The sequence below is a fragment of the Pteropus medius genome, unplaced genomic scaffold, assembly GCF_902729225.1.
Source record: "Pteropus medius unplaced genomic scaffold, Ma_sr-lr_union100, whole genome shotgun sequence".
NCBI classification, from domain to species: Eukaryota; Metazoa; Chordata; class Mammalia; order Chiroptera; family Pteropodidae; genus Pteropus; species Pteropus medius.
In genome coordinates, this window is record NW_024354500.1 from 33,976,306 (window position 1) to 33,996,675 (window position 20,370).

Consider the following 20,370-nt stretch of genomic DNA (forward strand, 5'->3'; position numbering starts at 1 on the left):
ATAAATTTGATATACCTATAAGGCACACATTTCACACAAGTATCTTAATGCATGTAGTGGCATCTTTTCAGGTCTGTATAATTGTTTAAAATATTTCCACTCCCTCCTTTCAGGAGTGAAGACTTTGAGACCAAGCAGTGTGGGCTTATATCCCAGTTCTCCTGCTTGCAAGTTTATGACAACTCATTACTAAATCTATGATCCTGAGAATGCCTAGCTGTAAACTGGGATATTGAATATCTACTCCCTAGATTGTTATGAGTTTTAAATAAGCCAAGAGTGATACTGTTGCTTCACACAAAACACCATATCACCATATAATGGCATTGTTATGTGTGGTTCACTTAGATGAAAAGGGTATGGACCTGAAAAGTTGCATGTAAATTATTTTCTCTATTGATAAATTTAATCCTTCTACACTCACGTTTATAGGTGATGCTTAAAAAGGACCTGGTTTTACTTTTCTCCATATAGTGAGCTAATTTTCCTAACACAATATGCTAGATAATCTGTTCTAATGCTTTTTTATGCTACCTTGTCTGGTCTGTCTCTTAAATTTCCTTTTCACTTCCCTTGGTTCATTTGTCTGTTCTTACAATAATATCGAATTTTTATAAACATAAATTTGAATAACTAAAAAGATAACTATAAATAACTAAAAAGATACCAAATTAGTTCTTCTTATAAGAGGTTTACTTAATTATCCATGTGCCCATCAGATATTCATTAAATTTTAAAGAATTTTTATATTAGTTTAATTTGAATTGATAGCTTTATTATATTAACGCACACCATTTAAGAGCATAAAAATCTCTCAATTTACGCAGATCTCCTTTTATGTTTTTTACTAGAGTTCTAAAGTTTTCTCTGAAAAAGATTTTTTTATTCTCGGTTATTTCATAAATACTTTATAGTTTTTGTTACTATTAGGAGTGGCATCTTTTTAAAAATCTTTTCTAGTTGAATGTTGCTGATATATGACAATAGTATTTTTTGTAGGTTGATATTACATCTAGTAAACTTGTTGATTATAGTATATTTACTAGATAGATGACCATATCATTTGAAAATAACAATGATTTTACCTATTCCGAGACTAATGAATATATTATTTTCTTGTCTGATGGCTTTGATCAGGACCTCTTCAATAACAGTGAAATTTGTCATTTTTTCTTATCAATATCAAATGGAATGCACCTAGTTTCTCTAGTAACTATAATATTTGTTATAGATCTTTAGTATATTGCCATTATCCTCTGTTCTCCCCTATTCTCCTCTGTTCTCTTCTTAGCTGTAACCAGGGATTAAATTTAGTGAAATATTTTTTGCCGCTTTTTTTTAGTCAATTCATGTGATGAATCTGACCAATGAATTTTCTAATTTTGAAGTATTCTTGCAGTCCTGATATAAACTTTACTTGATCATGATGTTTTGCAATTGGTAAATTGATGTCTTGTTAAGATTTTCACATTTCATTTATAAAATGGGCCTTTATGTTATATACTATTTTCCTCATCTGTTTTAGGAATCAATCTCAGAATCATTTCCATCTTCTGATGGAAACTCCTAAGTTTACATTTTAGGAAGAAACACCTTTGAGAGTAAGTAGTCATGTAATTTATACTTATATAATCCTTGGGAGTAGGAAGAAATAGAGATATAACTGTAACAGTAATGTAGAATAGTCCACATTTCTTTACTCTTGTTAGTTCCTCACACCTGATGAAGGTTTTTATGTTTCCTTGATGCTGTCTTGAACACATATAGCACCAGAACAGTGATTCCTTCTACAGGTACAGAATTTTACAATAAAGGGGACACAATGATTGTCTGGAAGCAAAAGCAGGAACTAAAAGTTGTTACTGTCACTGCATGATCAGATCAGCCATTGCCTCAGGATGCAACACCTTCCTCCACTTCATACTCACCACACACACACACACACATCCATACACACATACTAGAGGTCATGAGAGACTTAATTCTCATCAGTTTGTCTCACTACCTTTTTGATACTTTCCTGGAAGCCATATTTCCATTTCACTTCTTTCATTTCTTTAGAGTTCATATTAGGGTGATAATCAGAAGCCTCTCTCTTTTGACATCCTGACTGGAATAGAAGACTAAAAGCTTACTTTTTAATTGGACTCTTCTATCAATTCTCTTATTAGCAACTAAGCAGATTCTCCCTAGTTTATAATTTGAAAATCCTTATTTCACAAAATGGACTTTTAAGGCAAGGTATGCCTGTATAATTTTTATAACTATATGTTTTTTATCCATTAACAAGCAGTGATATTATGTCTTAGAGAAAATAATTTATTTTATTTTTCAAATGAGTATTTCAAATGCAGTGGTGGTCCTAACATCAATGTGAAGAAGGAGCACTATAATACAGTTTAATTGTAGCATATATATTTATGCTTCAGAAAGACACAATTTGCTCTGCTGTCATTAGATAGTAGTATACCATCAATACCTGAAATTGTAAACCTTTGAAATCCCTGGATTTGGCTTTTCTCTACTCACACTTATGAGAAATTACTAATCTCTTTGAAAAAGGGGAATTACAAATAGCAGAGTGGAAAAGCATATAAAAGGAGAAAGTTGGTGAATTGCACATAACAAAATAACATTTTTAAGGGAAATTGTTTCAAAAGAATCTCAAGTTTGTCCCTAGGTAATTAAGCAGAGGAAACGTGTAACTACATACATTTGGAAATTGTTTTCATGCAAGAGAAAGACAGGAAGAGGCAGTTATTTTACCTAATTCTTTCTCATGCTTTCTGTATAACTCTACTCAATGAAAGTAAAATAAACTGTATCGTATCGGCACCTACTATTTAGGGAGGCCCCTGGGGAAGAGGAGTGGAGTGGAGCTAAATGCTTTTCTCTTCCAACTTACAGTAGATCTTAATTATATTTACCTCAGCTGTAATATTTACTTCCAGAGCCTGTGCTATGCTATATTCTTCCCCATCCTTCTTCAAAAGAATCAAAATTAATCAGGTCAAAAGAGAATAAAATTTTACCTTTTAGTTTTGTATATATGAGAATGTCCAAATAACTCACAATCTGGATATTTAAATAATGGGTTCCCCTAATGATAAGACTCTGAGGGTGGGCGGGAATCATGTTTTGTTCACTTGATCACATTTAACAATATCTAACATGCTATCCTGGATGGATTGTGTAAAACTTGACAAATGTCTGTCAAAGAAAAAATCAGGTATTCTACCTGACTGACATTAACTTGCAAAAAAAAAAAAAAAAAAAGGATCTGTTTTTCTCTGTGGCTCTCAAATTCTCCAGGAGGCCTTCAGGCCATTGCTGGGGGGATGGGCATTCTAGCTAAAGAGAGGGTCCTCTGGAGACTCTGAAAGTTTCTATAGCTCCACTACTGAGCAAGTATATAGTGAACCAGCTTTAGCCATCAGGCATTTAAAAGAATGTGGAGATGGTAGTCTGTCTTTTCCAAACTCAATCTAATTATGGAAAAAAGTCAAATGTACCTGAAGAAACTGAGAGAAATTATATCCTGTACATAATCAGAAAAATTGAATATAATCAAAAGTTTACTGGATGGGCTTTAAACACTTCTATCCAGGAATAAGATTAGTGTTTTTGGAGTTAGCTTGTGGGTTTCTTTGGAGAAAGGGAGACTGAAAGATTCTTGAAGGATGTGATTAGAATCAAGGTTTGAGAATTAACATGATCAAAGGCATAAAAACATATGATCAAAGGATAATGAAAGTATAAAAAGACTATCTCGATTAGATTTATGGAATAAAGATTATCTAATGAATGATGTCACAATTCGTGTTCCCCAAGCAATGCTAAGAAAATATGAGACACAGGAAATTTATTAAGGAATGCACTTGGGATCAATTCCTTTGGAAAGGAGGAGAAGGAAGCAAGATTAGGCAAAAGTAGAAATTAAGCTGTGATATAGTTTCATTGGAGGGGAGGCTTCAGCCAATCAATTACTTCAGAGTAGTTCTGGAACTGGGAAGATGTTTCAGGGATGTTTCTAGTTGGAGTGAAGAGGTCAGGCCTTTATACCCCATATCTGACAGACATCAAATGAGGCTGCCATTTGAAGGGAGCATGACCTTGGGCCAGGTGGCTGTCTTCAGCAGAGGCAATCCTTGAAGGTCCTGGGAGCTGAGAGATTTCTGCTGGAAACACTCACTATCAGCTGAAGGAGCAAGCATCTCAAATGATAATAACAATAGTAAGGTTAATGCTAGGACTTGTATGTATATGGTGGTTGTTTTATGTTATCAAATTTCTTTAATGTTATTAATCTCCTTAAATGTCACAAAAACCCTATGAAGTAACCCTATGTCACCATATTTTAATATGACAGATGTAAATTTTCAATTTCATGTAGTTAAAGATGAGCTGGGTAAAAAAGGACCAATAACATCAAGAAAAATCCAGGCTTCTTAACACTTACATTGCTCTCTTTTATCATGATGCAGGTGCCAAAGTTTATGTTTGTTCAATAGGGGATCAGGTACCTCTGCAAAATAAAAATGACTCCTTTTGATATTAAATTTATGTATTTGCTTTATATAGAAATAAGTTTATTTTTTCTTTCCATGTTTTTCCTTTTCTGGCTTCAAATTCCCCTTCTGTTCTTTTACCTCTTCCTCCGTTTCACCTAAAAACTATAATATAAACAAAACTAATCTTTTCCTATTGCTATGAGTGAAATTTTAATTGTACAGAACATTGTAGGAACATCTGTATAAGTTGTATTCATTATAAAACCCTTACAGGAACATGCTATCAACTTTGTGATTACCATTCCAACTCCCTCCCTTCCCATCCTAGTTGTTAAATGGACAAAAACACGTTATTAAATAGTCGACAAAGCTCCCCATTATTTCAATACATTTATATAAATAGAGATTATCATTGTGGCATATGCTTTCAACTCAAAATGGACAGCCTAAGAAAATATATTTGAATTCTCAAAATCTTAGGACTTTTATTTTATATTTGAAGGACAACAAAAAAGATTTGACTTATCTGTTAATAATGTGCATTAATTTTTTCTGACTTTCTCAAATATGTTCACTAATTTATTATCTATTTACCAGTCACAAAAAGATTTATAGCAATGTGTTATTTTTGTCAAGGCAAAAAATTCATTAAATGCTTTCATTCTACCCAAAACTCCATGTCTCCAAAAATTATAGTACAGTTTATTGGGAAATGGACACTGAGGTTAAAAGAAAACTTGGGTTCTGTCCCAGCTATGCACTAACTAACAATGAGACGATCAGGAGATCACTATCTCCATGCCTCTGCTTTCCATTTTCTTGAACATCATAATGCCTAATCTATTAGCTATACCTGTTTGCAAAAATGTGGTTAAAGTAACACGTTTGACAAAGTCGGAGGCACTTTTCCAAGAGTTAACAATTCTCTTGGAATAAAGATCTTTCTTTTTCCTAATTATTGTAATTACAGTAATGTAGACTTACAGAAAATACAGAAAAGAATGTTTAACACATGAAGATAAACTCATTCTCTTGTATTTCTGTCTAACCTCATTTGTTCTTTGCTTGGCTTTTTGTCTGAGCATTCATTTTGTGGGATAAGAGGATAAGGACCTGTTTCTGTTACTATCCTCCAGGAGAATTATAATGTACATATTTTCCAGATGTCCTTACACATCAAGATGATTAATACCACTATGTAATAACATTTTTGTTAACTTATCTTAAAATTGGTCCCAAATACCTATGCCATGGAGTTTTTGTCATAAAACCATAAGAAAAGCAGAGCTGCATTGAGATATATTTGCTGGATAGTATTTGGAGGTAACCCGCAATCTCAGTGCCTTGCTCACTCATGTACACTGGAATGGAGATATGTAGCTCCAGAAGATTTCAAATTACTACATGTTATGGACAGTAGAGCACACTTGAAAATATTGCAACCCTCAAATATTAAACATGAGAATGTATATAGCCTGCTAGGGCTACCACAACAGAGGTTTGGTGGCCTAAACAACAGAAATGTATTTTCTCACAGGTCTGAAGGTTAGAAGTCTGAGACCAAAGTGCCAGTATGGTTAGTCTCTGGTGAAATTTCTCTTCGAGGTTTGCAAACAGCCACCTTCTTACTGCGTTCCCACATAGCCTCTTCTCTGTGTGCAGGAAAGAGGGTGTGATCTCTGGTATCTCTCCTTATATAAGCACTAACCCTATTGGATCAGGTCCCGTCTTTATGGCCTCTTTCAACCTTAATTACTTGCTTAGAGGCCCAAATACAAATACACACACACTGGGGATTAGGGTTTCAACATATGAATTTGGGGAGGGTACAAACTTTCAGTCGTAACAGAAGGTTAACGATTTCTCATATATTATATGGTATTCTCTCTTTTTTTTCTTTTAAACTTAACTTTGACACATAAGCACTTTCCTTGTTACAAAACCATCATAAACATAATTTTATGTCTAATATACTCTAATAAGAGGATGTATTCTAATTTATTTAGACATTTTATCTTCCTGTTAATTAAGCATTAATTAATTATGTTTTACCCTATTAATATTGTGATAAAATTTATGCCTAAAGGTTTTCAGGATATATTATTCCCTCAGGATTCCAAAAAGTTGAATTAATGAAGCAAAGCATATGAACATATTAAGGGTGTTAATATAAACTGCGCTAGTAATCCTTTAAAAGCAATTTTCTGTTTTTAGATCGGAGAGTATTGCCTTTTTTTGAAATTTGAAGCATTGTAATAAAAAGAAATGTTTGAATGAAAATGAAGATGATACTGGCTGCATATGCAGAACTGAAGAGAGTAGTTGAAAGTGTTAAAAACAAACAAACAAACAAACAAACAAACAAAAAATACAAACTTCTTAGTAGATTTGCCTAGGGTTCTGTGAAGGGCAAGTATATAAGCCAGAGGCCTGGGCAGAAAGAAATGGTATATGCTAACTGGTAAATTGAAGAGATGTTAATTAGTGGATATTTGTAAAAGTAAACAGGGTTTAAGGAAACCATCAAGGCCTAGTACAGTAGTACCCCAGTAACAGAAACAGGATCTATGACTACTCCTAAATGGTCAGTGTAAGGAAGCCACTCCCAGAATGTGAAAAGAGGAGCTACATAGACAAGACTGTGGAGCTAGGGTGGAATTGGGTAGTGTAACCTTAACATTTACAGATGTATTACTTCAAGAGCTCCAGTCAAGAACATCTGTTTGTTCTTCATCGTCTACCTAGAAGTCTTGCTTTTGACGTTGAATCCATTATCACTCTTCTGGCACCCTGAAACAAATCTGCTTTTGTTATGTTACTGATGAATTTGAGATATCTGAGATCATTACATTGTTTTATTTTGGGTTTTTTTTCCCCTGTGTTTAAAAGTCCAGGCACTAAACATTCCAATGCTGGTCTTTGTCCCCTTTGTTTTGTTTTCCCAGCAATGGCATTATTCCCGGTGTTGCTGTTTCTGGTTCCTGTGCTGCTTCCATTCTTTCCTGCAAATGTACAGGTAGGGTTGAGGATGAAAATCTTTTCAGAATGATTCAATCATTCTTGAGGCACATCAAGCTACTAGATCAATTTTCAAAAGTAAAAAGGGCTAGAGTGTCTAGTACATCGCAAAGAACTCATTGATTACTCAAGGTACTTAACACAATTAAATCTAAGGCTGTTGACCCACCAGTATGGTAACACTTAGTCACCTGAAAATACTGACCACTGGAAATGTGGACGGTCGGAATTAAGTTCTGCGTAAATGTAATACACAACAGACTTAGAAGACTTAAAAAGAAATAAAATATCTCAATAATTTTAATATGAATTGCATGATGAAAACATGTATTTTGAATATGTTAAATAAAATATATTTCAATATTAATTTAATGTTTATCTTTTTAAAGTGGCCACCAAAAAATTAAAATTATGTATTATGCTTTATTTATTTTTTTATTGACAGTATTCATCTATAAATTTAAAAGCTATCAAAACTTCTTTTATCACAAGATCTTTTCTTTTTTCTTTTTTTCAGGATCTTTTCTGATTTCCTTTTACTTAATCCATTTCAATGTGATCCCTCCACAAAATTAACAATATATAATCTCAAATTAGTAAAACTTCTTCACTTATATCACCACATTTAATTTTCATAGTTACTGGGTGAGGATAATTGAATCTATATTTTTAATGTATAAAAAGAAAATTCACTAAAGTATTAAATATTTGATTTTTTCATAACTTTTACAATTATTATGTATAAGATAAGATGCTCTTATTGTTTGTGATATGCTGCTTCACTTTAATAATCTCAAAACAGAATGAGTTGTTCTCTTTCAATTGGCTCGTAGGTACCTGTAGAAAGTATCTCTCTTCAAATCGGAAAACCTCTGAATGTAAGGAGCTATAGGTTCTCACACTCTTCTTTAGCTTTGGGCATACAAGATTAGCTAGGACTCCCTAGACCAGAGAATTCTGACACAAGGGCAAGCATCATTTAACATTTGTAAATAAAGTCATTATGTTACTACAATCAGATTTTTAATCGAAGATGATTTTTTCATCGCTAAGGGCTTCATTCCAGAAATTTGTTGTCTTCTCAATTTCTTCCCTAAATATTTCCTTTTATGGCCCTTTCCAATCTCCCGACACCTCTTTGGTCCATCTCCTGTTTTCATTTATAAAATTAATAAAAAGGGATATCATTAAAATAAGAGAGAGACATATCATTTGCCTCTTGCACCACTAAATTTTTGCTGAGAAAATGCTTTACATACCCTCTTCCCAGTGTGTTTTCTGTACCTTCTTTCTCAAGATGCCTGGAAAACATTATTCATCTCTCAAAATCCCAATCCAGAACATCTTTTTTTGATGGTCTAACCCCAATCAAGAAGGGTCAATCCATCCTTTCTCTATATCTAGTAGATGCTACCTATCATTTTATGTATCATGTGATATTATAATTATTTATATCATATTGCTTATCCAATATAAACTCTTTAAGGATAGATAGATGCCATATTGTATACTTTTTATTTTCAATACTCTATATTCAACATTTTTCACCCGTCACATAATAAAATCTTTATTGATACTTATTTTATAAAGCAAGCAAAGCCATGTCTTCATTAGTAGAATTTTTATCTACAAAGCAAGATGGGGTTAGAAGCAGGAAATAAGTACTTCTCCTGTCTCAGGGGCCAAATTTTGAGCTGCTTTGAAATGAAACTATTTTAAGCAGGTGTTCGAGGGTTATTAGGACATATCCAGGGTTGTTATTTTATGCTTCGACATAATACAGAGATCGGCCACCACTAATATAATAACACATTGCATTCTTTCTAACTTAGGAATCAGTAGCTGGGAAAGTGCCAGATCTGTGGGTGCCTTCGTATTCATTCTTGGTCCCTGTCCTTAAGAACATATAAGCAGGTGGGAGAAATAGACTCATAAGTAGATAGTGGCAATAGAATGTGGTCAGACCTATGTCTGCAGTATTTGGAGAGCTTCAAGAGAACTCAGTATTGCAGAAAGGAAAGAATAACTTGTCTCCAGGTGTTAAGGAAAATCTGTAAAGGGCCCTGTCTTTCACACTTACACTTCAAAAATCTTGTTCATGTTCATATAACATCACATTCTCGTGTAAATTTAGGTCATCGAATTGTGTAAATTTTATGCAACAATTCACACACTGTACTCTACCTCCAGGCTTAACCCCACCCCCCCCATATACATATACAAAGATAAACCAAAAATATATTTGATTTAAATTTTTTAATTTTATTAAATTTATTGGGGTGACATTAGTTAATAAAAATATATAGATTTCAAGTGTACAATTCTATAATACATTATTTGTATATTGCATTATGTATTCACCACTCAAAGTCATCTACTTTTATCACTATATATTTGATCTACTTTACCCTTTCAACATACCCCTACCCCTTTCCCTCTGGTAACCACCATACTGTTGTCCGAGTCTATGAATTTTTGTTTGTCTTGTTCGTTTGCTACTTTCAATTTTAGATCCCATATATGAGTGAAATCATGATTCTTGACTTTTATCCATCTGACTTATTTTGCTTAGCATGATAATCTCAAGATCCATTCTTGTTGTCACAAATAGCAGTATTTCATCTTTTCTTATAGCTGAGTAGTATTCCATTGTATTTATGGACCTCCTCTTCTTTATCCAATCACCTACTGAAGAATACTTCAATTGTTTCCATGTCTTGGATACTGTGAATAATGATGAGCATCTGATTTAATACTTTAAATATATTTCTGTTACTAAAAGAAACAAAGTCAACAATAACCCATTAACTGGATGAATTTGCTACCTCTAAATTGATGTAGGGGTTTGTTTAATGTTGTAAAACTGTCTCTTGAGCAACTCCATAAAATCTGCTGCATAATAGGTTGAATCTTTTGCTCATGTTGAATGCACTTGGACTGGTCCTAAACATTTTTTCTCTAAATACAGACACCTTGTCAGGTCAAAGTTCCTCTTAAAGTCTAGAATGAGTCACCTGCCCCTACTCTTAACACTTCCTTACTGCAGCCTGATTATGAATGAGAATGTCTTAATGGTTTCTATCTTGTAACTTGCCATTATTTTATCACACGTATATCTAGAAAAATCACATTAAGACTAGAAATTGGTATTTGTGGTCTCAGAGGTGTTGTTAATTGTCATGCCATAAATTATATCTCTACTCTCAAAATTTAACTCTGTTTCTTTCCTATTTAAAAGTCATAGCTTTGGCTCAGATTTATTGATAATATTTAACAACACTGGCTTGAACTGTACACTTTTTAAATGATCTTTGCTCTCTTGAATTAACTTATTCATTCATATGCATTTTTCAAAACTTAAAAAAAAATAATTCTAATTTGGCTTTCCTTTAGGCTTCAAATGTTGATGTTTTGTCAACCACTCGAAAAGAAATCCAAAGAGAGATTGTAAATAAACACAATGACCTAAGGAGGGCAGTCTCTCCACCTGCCAGTAACATGCTGAAGATGGTAAGAAGCAGTCACAAGGAAAGTGGCTTGAGCCAGCTACGATAAGTTCAAGCACCTAGTAAATAAGATCTCTTAAGAACTTTGTGACTTAGGAAGTTCTATTTTTGTTATTTAATTGAGGTTTATTACCAACAAGGCAGAAATACTTTTTTTTATTATTACATATACTATTTTGCTTATAAATTGTATATCCCCCTACTATTATATGTTCTATTCACTAGAATAGTATAATCTATCAGGATCAATTCACTATCATGCCCATTTCAGAGTTTCCCAACTCTGTGTCTAGAATTTCTGTTCCCAGAAAAAAAAATGCACATATAGAGACTGCATACAATCTCAGGGTGCCCATGGAGCCCCTGAAACTCCTTCATAAGCCCTGGGCTAAAACCCTGGCCCTGAGGTTAGCATGTGCCCTCTGACCCTGATAAATTGACTTTTAAACAATTTCTACTGGCATTTTCTGTTCATTTTGATCCAAAACAACTTTTGAATAAATTCTCTGGCTGTATGCAGCTCTCCTGTCCAGTCCCTCTCCATAGAATCAGACCTACAATATCATCATCAATATAATCTTCATTATCAATGTCCACTCCATCTAAGTCCACCTTATACTCTAGATCTTTTCTAAGAAACATGTTGTTAGTAGGGGAAATTTAAGTTTTGCTGACTTGAAGCTTAAAGAAACCTTCTTTAAGGAAGAGAATACAAAACTATCTTATTACTGCAATTTTTACAAAATAAAATAAAAAAAAAATGGCCAGACATATTTTGAGGTCCCCTAGCACAACCTTGGAAGGGCCTATGCAAGTGAGGGGCCCAAAACTTAAGCTTCATTGGCTTCATGGGGTAGAGCAGGAATTCTTAATTTCACTTTATAATGGTTATATACTTATCAAGTTTGCAGGGCTATTTAAGTTGTGGAGGCAGAATTAAAACCAAATATTTGACATCCAATAATGGCCATTGTTTTTCCACTTACTTTCCTAATCTAGGATCAAGAAAGCTTTTTCCTTTTGGGATCAAGGACATTTAGGGTAAAATAATCCAATTTTTCTGGACCCAGTACTGAAAGTCATGTCTCCCAAATGTATTCAGTAGGAAAAAACAAAAAAAAAAAAGGAACTAGAAACAAAGTATGCCAGCTCAGTATTACAGGAGAAATAATCTCATTTATCTACATGTTTATCAATAATTATAGTAGGACCACTATGTGCTATCATAAATAGACTATTAACTATCTTATATTTTTTAATTACTTAGGGTAACCATACTATCTATATTTCCTTGTCAAGCAGAAATAGGTTCATCAAAAAAAAATATGTCTGATTATAATGCATTATATATTATATACATATATATAATATATATAATGCATGTATATTATATGCATATACAGAAATTTTATAATGATGTGAATGAACCTACCAATCTCATTATAAACCTTATTTATGCTCCTTTGTGGTTTGAGTCACTAAATGCATATATTTTTTTTCCCTCCTTGTTTTAGAAATGGGACAGCAAGGCAGCAGAAAATGCCCAAAAGTGGGCAAACAAGTGCCTTTTGAGACACAGTCAGCAAAAGGATAGAGCAATTGGTATGTAAATTAATATTTACTAAGTAGGTGAACAAGTAAAATAATAAGGGGCTATTTTTTTGATGTTGCATTAAGAAATCTTTGTGAATAAATATTGCTTGTAATGCTGCCTTTTTCAAGATGAAGTGTCTCCATGTGAGGAAAAAAATCTGGAAAGCACCACCTGTGCTTATTGAGTGTTTTATATTTTACAAAATTGTCTCACACAATATCACATTTGTAGCTCTTAACCATCTTATGCATAAAGCAGGTCATGTATTATCTTTTTTTCTATTTTAGAGTAGGGAATGGACTGTCAAAGGGAAAATGATTGGTAATTAGTGTCATATATAGAAAATTTAAAATGAGAATTTCTGACTTCTAACCCAGCGCCCTTTTCATATTATGGAACTGTTTGTGTTTTAAAAACTATTTATAGCCAATGTATAAAATATGCTGAATTTTTCAAAGTTTCTGAATTTTACTCAAAAATATTTAGCATGTTTTTAATATTTGATGACAGTAAGTTGTCTTTTGTATGTTCTATATGCCCACAATACATGCACCTAGAATAATCTATACGACATAACTTCTACATCAAGGAATATAAACACAATTAGATAAAATATTATATGTATAAACTATTAGGAAAAATATTTACTTAAATTATTGAAAAATGACAGATATAGGAAAGCCCAATTTGCAAGTAGTAAATAAATCTCCTGTTTTGAAAGTAGGACTGCCATTGTTACTATAATTTAATGAAATTATGAAGAGGGATGACTATATTCAGTAGAAGATTGAAACAAATTGTTTTGAAGATCCCAGTTTAGTTAGAATCTCAGTTTATTTGTTTCTCTCTTTAAAAAACTATCCAAGAATAGTGTACATTCCCTTTATGTAACATGTAGACTTTACATTTCAAATCATCCAAACATAAATATTAATTTTAAAGCTTGAAAAATATATTGAAATGTTCTGGGGCTGCAAAGCAATTTTTTTTCCTGTGTCTTTGAGGAGAAGTTAGGTTGTGACATTTTGATTTGCTGATTAAAGGGAGACCCACAATCTTAAAAAATATTGTCCTTCTTGGTGTCATTTCCTTCATGCTCAAGGCTCTTAAAGATGGAGCATAAAAGTTTTTACAAAGGTTACACAAAATAATAATTCTAAACATTTATTCAAGTTGCTATATATGAAAAATCTCTGGTAAGAGTGGATTAGAGTAAGAGAGAATATTATAAGAGTTGCTTTCTGCTTTCAGAAAGCTTACAATACACAGCAGAGAGCACATGAGGTATATACTAATGAACAATTTAATATGTAAATGAATGACTCTAGGCTGAGTAGATATTAAAGAGGACTTCATCAACTCAAAATTTTGCATGTTGACATCAGCCTTAATGTGTTTGGCACATCTGTCTTCTATTCACTTATAGCTTTTAAGGAACTCCTATGGATTAATCAACAGCTAGCAACAATGGCACTGTGTTTGAAGAATAGGGACTCTGATATATATAGTAACCATTGTATGTTTTATTGCTTTCCCCATGAATAATTTGTTTCTTCTTAGGGACAAGGAGCTGTGGTGAGAATCTCTTCATGTCAAGTTACCCTGCTTCATGGTCAGATGCAAGCCAAAATTGGTACAATGAAGAACGTGATTTTATCTATGGTGTTGGGCCAAAGCGTCCTGATGCAGTGGTTGGACATTATACCCAGGTAAGAGAAACAAACAAAAACCTTTTTTGTCATAAATGCACTAAAAAGAAAACTTCTCTAAATTTTTACTGATTTCAATGTTGAATCTGAGGGAAGATCTCAAGTAGGCAAAAGACAATCCGCATTTTGTGGGTATTTCAGCTGTTAGCTGTCATTTGTAAAAGGCCTGCAGGTTCTTGGTAGGGAAATCTACTCTGTATTTTTCTAATAGTCTAAATGGATAAAGCAATGAATGTACATGAAAATGTAATATTTTTAAAGATCTTTAATTTAATTCAATAAACTAAATATATCCATAAGATATATGAATACATAATACATCAATAACGTTCTATTCAGATTTTTTATTTCCTACTATTTTTTTTCATCTTTCCTTCTTCTTTAATGTACTTTTGTATCTTCACCTATTTGCATATAGGTTGCTTGGGCCTCCTCTTTCAGCATTGGATGTGGAATTGCCCATTGTCCCAATCAACAAGTTCTAAAATACTTCTATGTTTGCCAATATTGTCCTGCGTAAGTATACACTTTCAAATTTGCTGTCAATAATGCCATCAGCAATTCAATCTTTTAAAATTATCATGTAATAGACAAAACAGACTAAAAAAGCATGTTTCAGTGGAGAGATAAATCTTTAGAAAGGTTTTCTAAATTTGAGACACAACCCTTCTCAGAAAAAAGACCAGCTTCTCAGTTTCAACTATAATATTCTGAAACTGTATTCCCTCATGACAAAAATGATTTGTCTTCCCCCTCAATTGCCTTTCCCAAGGCTCAGGGTCACTCCACACATATCCAGAGTATGTAGTTCTCTAGATTTGGTACCGTCAGTTTTTATGAAGTTCACATTCTATAAAGTGAAAGCTTGATTGTGAAGCCAAGAGTGAAGGTGAGGTAGCAAATGGAAATGACATTTTAGTAACCCTAAACCTTTGTATTCAAATGTTCCTATTCCTACTTATGCAAAAATATCTATAGTACATCATTAAGAATTGATTAAATCTTGGGCCTCAAATACTTTTCAAAAAATCCTTGATATATTTCAAGTTGTCGAGAAAAGGTAACATCTTAAGTCATTGCTTCTCAGAATTTCACACAAAAATCTCTAAAGGAACCATTCATTAAGATCTTGGTTTATAGCAGCAAATACATCCCTTCCTCAAGCAATGTGTTTGAATTATCCACAAAATTCCAATGAACATATTGAAGATGTATTCTCAATAAATAGGTTGTTATTAATGTTTGAAATTCCTTGTCATGAGAAGGAAAGTTTTGACCCAAACTTTGCTTCTTACATGATTTATTTTGAGACCATAGAAGACCCAGGTGAGGTTAGGTTCCAATTTAAGAAGTGTGACCTTCCTGCAAGCACCTATTAGGATTTAGTAGAAAGAATTGAAGGGTCTTAGGAGAATGAATCCAAACTCACTGCCTGGCTGTGGATCCAGTCATCTGTAGTAAGAGCTGGAGTGAAAAGTGAGAGAATTTCCAAAACACTTTTATATCTATTTCACAAATTTTCCAAGGATTCACACACATATAGCTGTCTTCTGTACAGGGAGATTGAGATTCAGATACTTTGCCTTGGGTCTTGGGCTCACTAGGTCCAAGTGAAGCTTTGACTCCCTTTTATTTTTAAATAGTAGCCAATAGGATAATAGTCATCAATGAGGTACAGGCTAGTCACTGTTAAGACCAATATACATTAGAGATTAATGTCAATTAAACCTTTTTATTCTAAATAACATTCTCATTTTTAGTAAACATAAAAATCTCACACACAAAATCTCTATAGTCAAAATCTTTCCTAATATATCTACCCCCCAAACTACTTGAAAATATCGCCATCCCGCATCTTGAAGCTAAAAATTATCCTAGAGCTTTACTTTCTCCAGTTTATATTATACAAATTATTAATAATTATAGCTTCCTTTTAAAATATAAAATTACATTTAACAGTAAGTGTTTTCCATACTGTAACCCTCTATCCCCACAGGAGCTTCTTCTGTCTCTCTAGGAGATATGTTTTACCCCTAGCCAGCACCTTAGGGTGCACTGACTTAGGAATTTCACTGAGTCTACTGAGAGATGAAGAGTGTTATCACACAGAAATATACCCTGAAAACTTTAGATTCTGTGAATCCCATTTCAGTTTCTCAGGTTGTGAGATCATGGTCAAGGAAGTGAGTGTATGTGTTAATTGTTAGATTACTTTGCATTGGTATTTGAGTACACATTGGCAATATTAGTTTTTCAGTCAATATGATTAAAATCAATGAATAAATATTCAAGTATATACAGTGATCAATGTTACTCTTGGAGCATAAACTAAACTGAAAAATGAAAAACATTTGACATGTTGTATTTCAAATTTCAGTGGAAACATTAGTAACAAAAAAAATACGCCCTACCAGAAAGGAAAACCTTGCGCCAGCTGCCCTGATCACTGTGACAATGGACTATGCAGTAAGTTTGAAGTCATTAACTTGCTAGTATAACAAAATGACCTGACATTTTTGTTTAAGAATTAGACAATCTTCTGAACCAACTTAAGCAATGCTTTCATATAAAAAACAATAATAAAATGTTTTTAACAGAATGCGTTTAAGCAAAAATTTACACTATTCAGTATTCATGTATTATTTGCAATGAAAGCCTGTTACCACCTGTAACCTAATTTATTTTAACTAAATGTGAATTTTCTTTTCACCCAAATTAATGCCATTATAACAAAAGTGGCATCTTGAAAAGAAGATATAAAGGTGTGAGACTGTAGAACATGGCTCAATTCTGGACAGGCACAGCAAATATAATTTTTAATAACATACTAAATTCCTCATTTTCCTCATAGTATAGTTAGAATCATCAAGTTTAATTTAATAACCACATGCACTTTTGTTTGCTAGTGATTTTTTGTTCTCTTTAAATGTCTATCAAATCTGCATATAGTATCATTAGCTCACAGAAGTCTCAAAACTATTTTAGCAGAAGAGAATAAAATTAATGTCATATAATATCTCATTTCCAGCATTGCTATGAATTGAGGTACAAAAAGTTGGTATTTTTGTTTAGTTGGGTTATATTACTAAAATTGTGAACAATAAAAATGATCCATTAACTTAAATTTTTGCCTTTCGAATGCATTCACTTGACTGAATCGTAGCATTTTTTTTTAATGAAATGTATAGCCATAATATAGAATATTGAGATTATATAAAAGCTATAAATTAGCTAAAAATGAAAATACTTATACCTCTGCTGAATATTATTTATTAAGGAGTTTGGAATTTATCCTATTAGTAATGAGTAGCCAATCGAAAGATTTTAAACAGAAGAGTGATGAGATCAGACCTGTGTTTTATAAAGAGCTCTTGACAGTAGTATGAAAAAACAAATGGATCAAAGCTAGCTTGGAGACTTGAAAAAACATAGGTTCAATAACAAATCGATGTCTTTTTTGCATGAGGACAAAGTGAATGAAGAGAAATAGTTTATAAGAGATAGGAAGAAAGTAGAATAGCCAGTGTTTATTACTTGTACTTATTAAGCACTGATAAAAAGTAGAGGGAATAGAGTTCAGGTCGATTCCCAGTGCCTGGTTTTAATAACTTAGTAGTTGGGAGTGCCATTTCTTTGAGATTTAGTGAATCAAGTTGGGAGTTGGGGAGGGATTCCAAAGAAATGCCAAGTTTATAGGTAGGATGATAAATTTAGTTTGAGATTTCTTGAGTTTATAACCACTGAGGGACATCCAGGTGGAAATGTCCAATAGTTATAGTGAAATTCCCTCCTACTTTTACTTTTTAAATCCGCACTTTTTCATAATGACTTCTTACTTCTGAAAGAAAGATTAATGGCATTAGAGTCTAGTGGCAACGGTGTCCAATATAACTTTTTGCAATGATGGAAATGTTCAATATTTGCACTGTCCTGTAAAGTAGCCCATATAGACACATTGGCTGTTTAGCACTTGCAATATAACTAGTAACACTGAGGACCTGAAATTTCAATGGTCTTTTGTTTTAATTAATTTAAGTTTAAATGTGAACAACCTCATAGCTAGCGGCTTTGGGATAGTGAAGTTCCAGAGAGATTCAGTTAAATTCATTTTACTCTCTTTTCTGAGGGAGGGAAATAAGTCAGTCATTTTAGAAATATTTGGAAAAGCTCAAAATTTAAAATGATAGCTTAATCAGTGAATTTAACTAAGGAACCTTATGTATCCCTCAAGATGTGAAATGGCCATCATAGTGTAATGAAGAATGCCAACTTGTTTGCTGTATTCCCTACTCTTCATTCACATTGAGTTTATTCTTTGTGTTGCTGCTATGAAGGAAAATGATAATGAAGTGCCTAATTTCTTTGTTTTCATTTCAGCCAATAGTTGCGAATATGAAGATGTTTACAGTAACTGTAAACAGTTGAAAAATCAACTGGGATGTGAACATGCTCTCACCAAGAATAGTTGCAAGGCTTCCTGCAATTGTTCAAACAAAATTTATTAAATGACCAATACATACGGAACATGGCTAAGTAGAGGAAAGCCACATCATCAACTTACACTTGACTTTTATTAGCAAGGAAATCATAGACATGCTAGCTAGAAATTTGATTCCAAATAGTAACATCTTTTTCTCTTGGATCTGCTTTTTATTTTACAGAAATCTCTTTCATACAAAGGGTTAAAAGGTAACAACTTTGGATTTTGATATAAATATGGAGATTCTGAAAGTTATATGAAAGTCTCTTATGACTAAAGTCACTAGAAATCTGAATTGAAATTGAGAATCATGTTCCTAGAACAAAATGTACAAAATGTATGAAACTTGATATCATCGTCACATGAATCCTGGACTATAGTCTTCCTTCCTGGGTTCACTTTATAGCTAAATATCTTTAAAGAAGTATTAACATATGCAGGCTTTAATTCCTCCCTCTTCTAACTTATTTAGCTTCCATCCTTATAATTATATTATTTTTTTCTTCCCAAGGTAACTCCAACCTTCAATTTTCCAAAAATCAATGAAGACTTTTCATTCTTCATCTGCATAAATTGTACAATAAAATATGACCATGCCTTCCTTTTTAAAACCTATGTTGGCATAGACAAATCTTAATATAGTAAATGTAAATACTCTTTCTACCAAGAGATAAAACTTAGACCCCTTCCTTTTGAGTCTGGGCTGAACTTAGTTGCTCATATCCAAAGTGTAAAATATGAAAAGAGAACAATAGTAACTTTTCAGTAGAGAAATCTGGTAAATGCCATCTTAACCAAGTTATCACAGTTAACATTACCTATAATAAGTCTCGTGGACTCACGTATATCTTTATATAAGATGATAAAAGGGCATTTCATTTCCATGGTATTACTTCCAAAACTTTGTGACCCAAATGTTGTTAAGGGATAAAATGTCAAACAAACCGAAACTAAGAGACATTCTACAAAATATCTCTGACCAGGACTCCTCAAAACTGTCAAAATCATGAGCAATAAGGAAATTCTGAGAAATTGTTACAGACCAGAGGAGACTAAGCAGACGAGAACTAAATAAGATGTGGTATCCTGAATTGGATCCTAGAGCAGATAAAGGTCATTAGTAGAAAAATCAGTGAAATTGGAACAGAGTCTGGAGTGTTTTAATAGTAATGTTGATTTCTTAGTCTTGACAAATGTATCGGGGTAATGTAAGGTGATAACATTAGGGGAAACTGAAACTGGGTACAGAGTACATGGAAATTCTCTGTATTATCTCAGCAAAATTTCTGTAAATCTAAAACTACTTCAGAATAAAAAATGCATTAAAAAAAAAAAAAGAAAAGAAAATCCTGTTTTCATGGCTCCATGACACTTCATACTTTTTCTCTAGATGATCCAGTTATTCTTTCTCAGATTTCCAAGTTTGAATTTCTCTATTCCATTGCTAAATGTTTGTCTTTTTTAAGGGCTTTCAGATAATACCAATAATTGGATTGTCACATCAGACTCACATCCTTATCCAGTGTCAAGCATCACTAATAATTTCAAGGAT

At 32.9% G+C, this 20,370-nt stretch overlaps 1 protein-coding gene across 1 annotated transcript in view; it reads left to right on the forward strand.

Annotated features, from left to right (window-relative positions):
* Positions 1 to 20,133, forward strand: part of LOC120594927 (cysteine-rich secretory protein 3-like) — a 36,414-nt gene extending 16,281 nt beyond the window's left edge. Inside the window, exons 3-9 of the mRNA XM_039853122.1 lie at positions 7,457 to 7,527; positions 10,923 to 11,039; positions 12,550 to 12,637; positions 14,190 to 14,338; positions 14,757 to 14,854; positions 16,716 to 16,804; positions 18,716 to 20,133. Of these exons, the coding sequence (XP_039709056.1) occupies positions 7,459 to 7,527; positions 10,923 to 11,039; positions 12,550 to 12,637; positions 14,190 to 14,338; positions 14,757 to 14,854; positions 16,716 to 16,804; positions 18,716 to 18,843 (738 nt within the window). The 5' untranslated portion in view covers positions 7,457 to 7,458 and the 3' untranslated portion in view covers positions 18,844 to 20,133. The remainder of the gene's footprint in view (positions 1 to 7,456; positions 7,528 to 10,922; positions 11,040 to 12,549; positions 12,638 to 14,189; positions 14,339 to 14,756; positions 14,855 to 16,715; positions 16,805 to 18,715) is intronic.
* Positions 20,134 to 20,370: the final 237 nt, after the last annotated feature.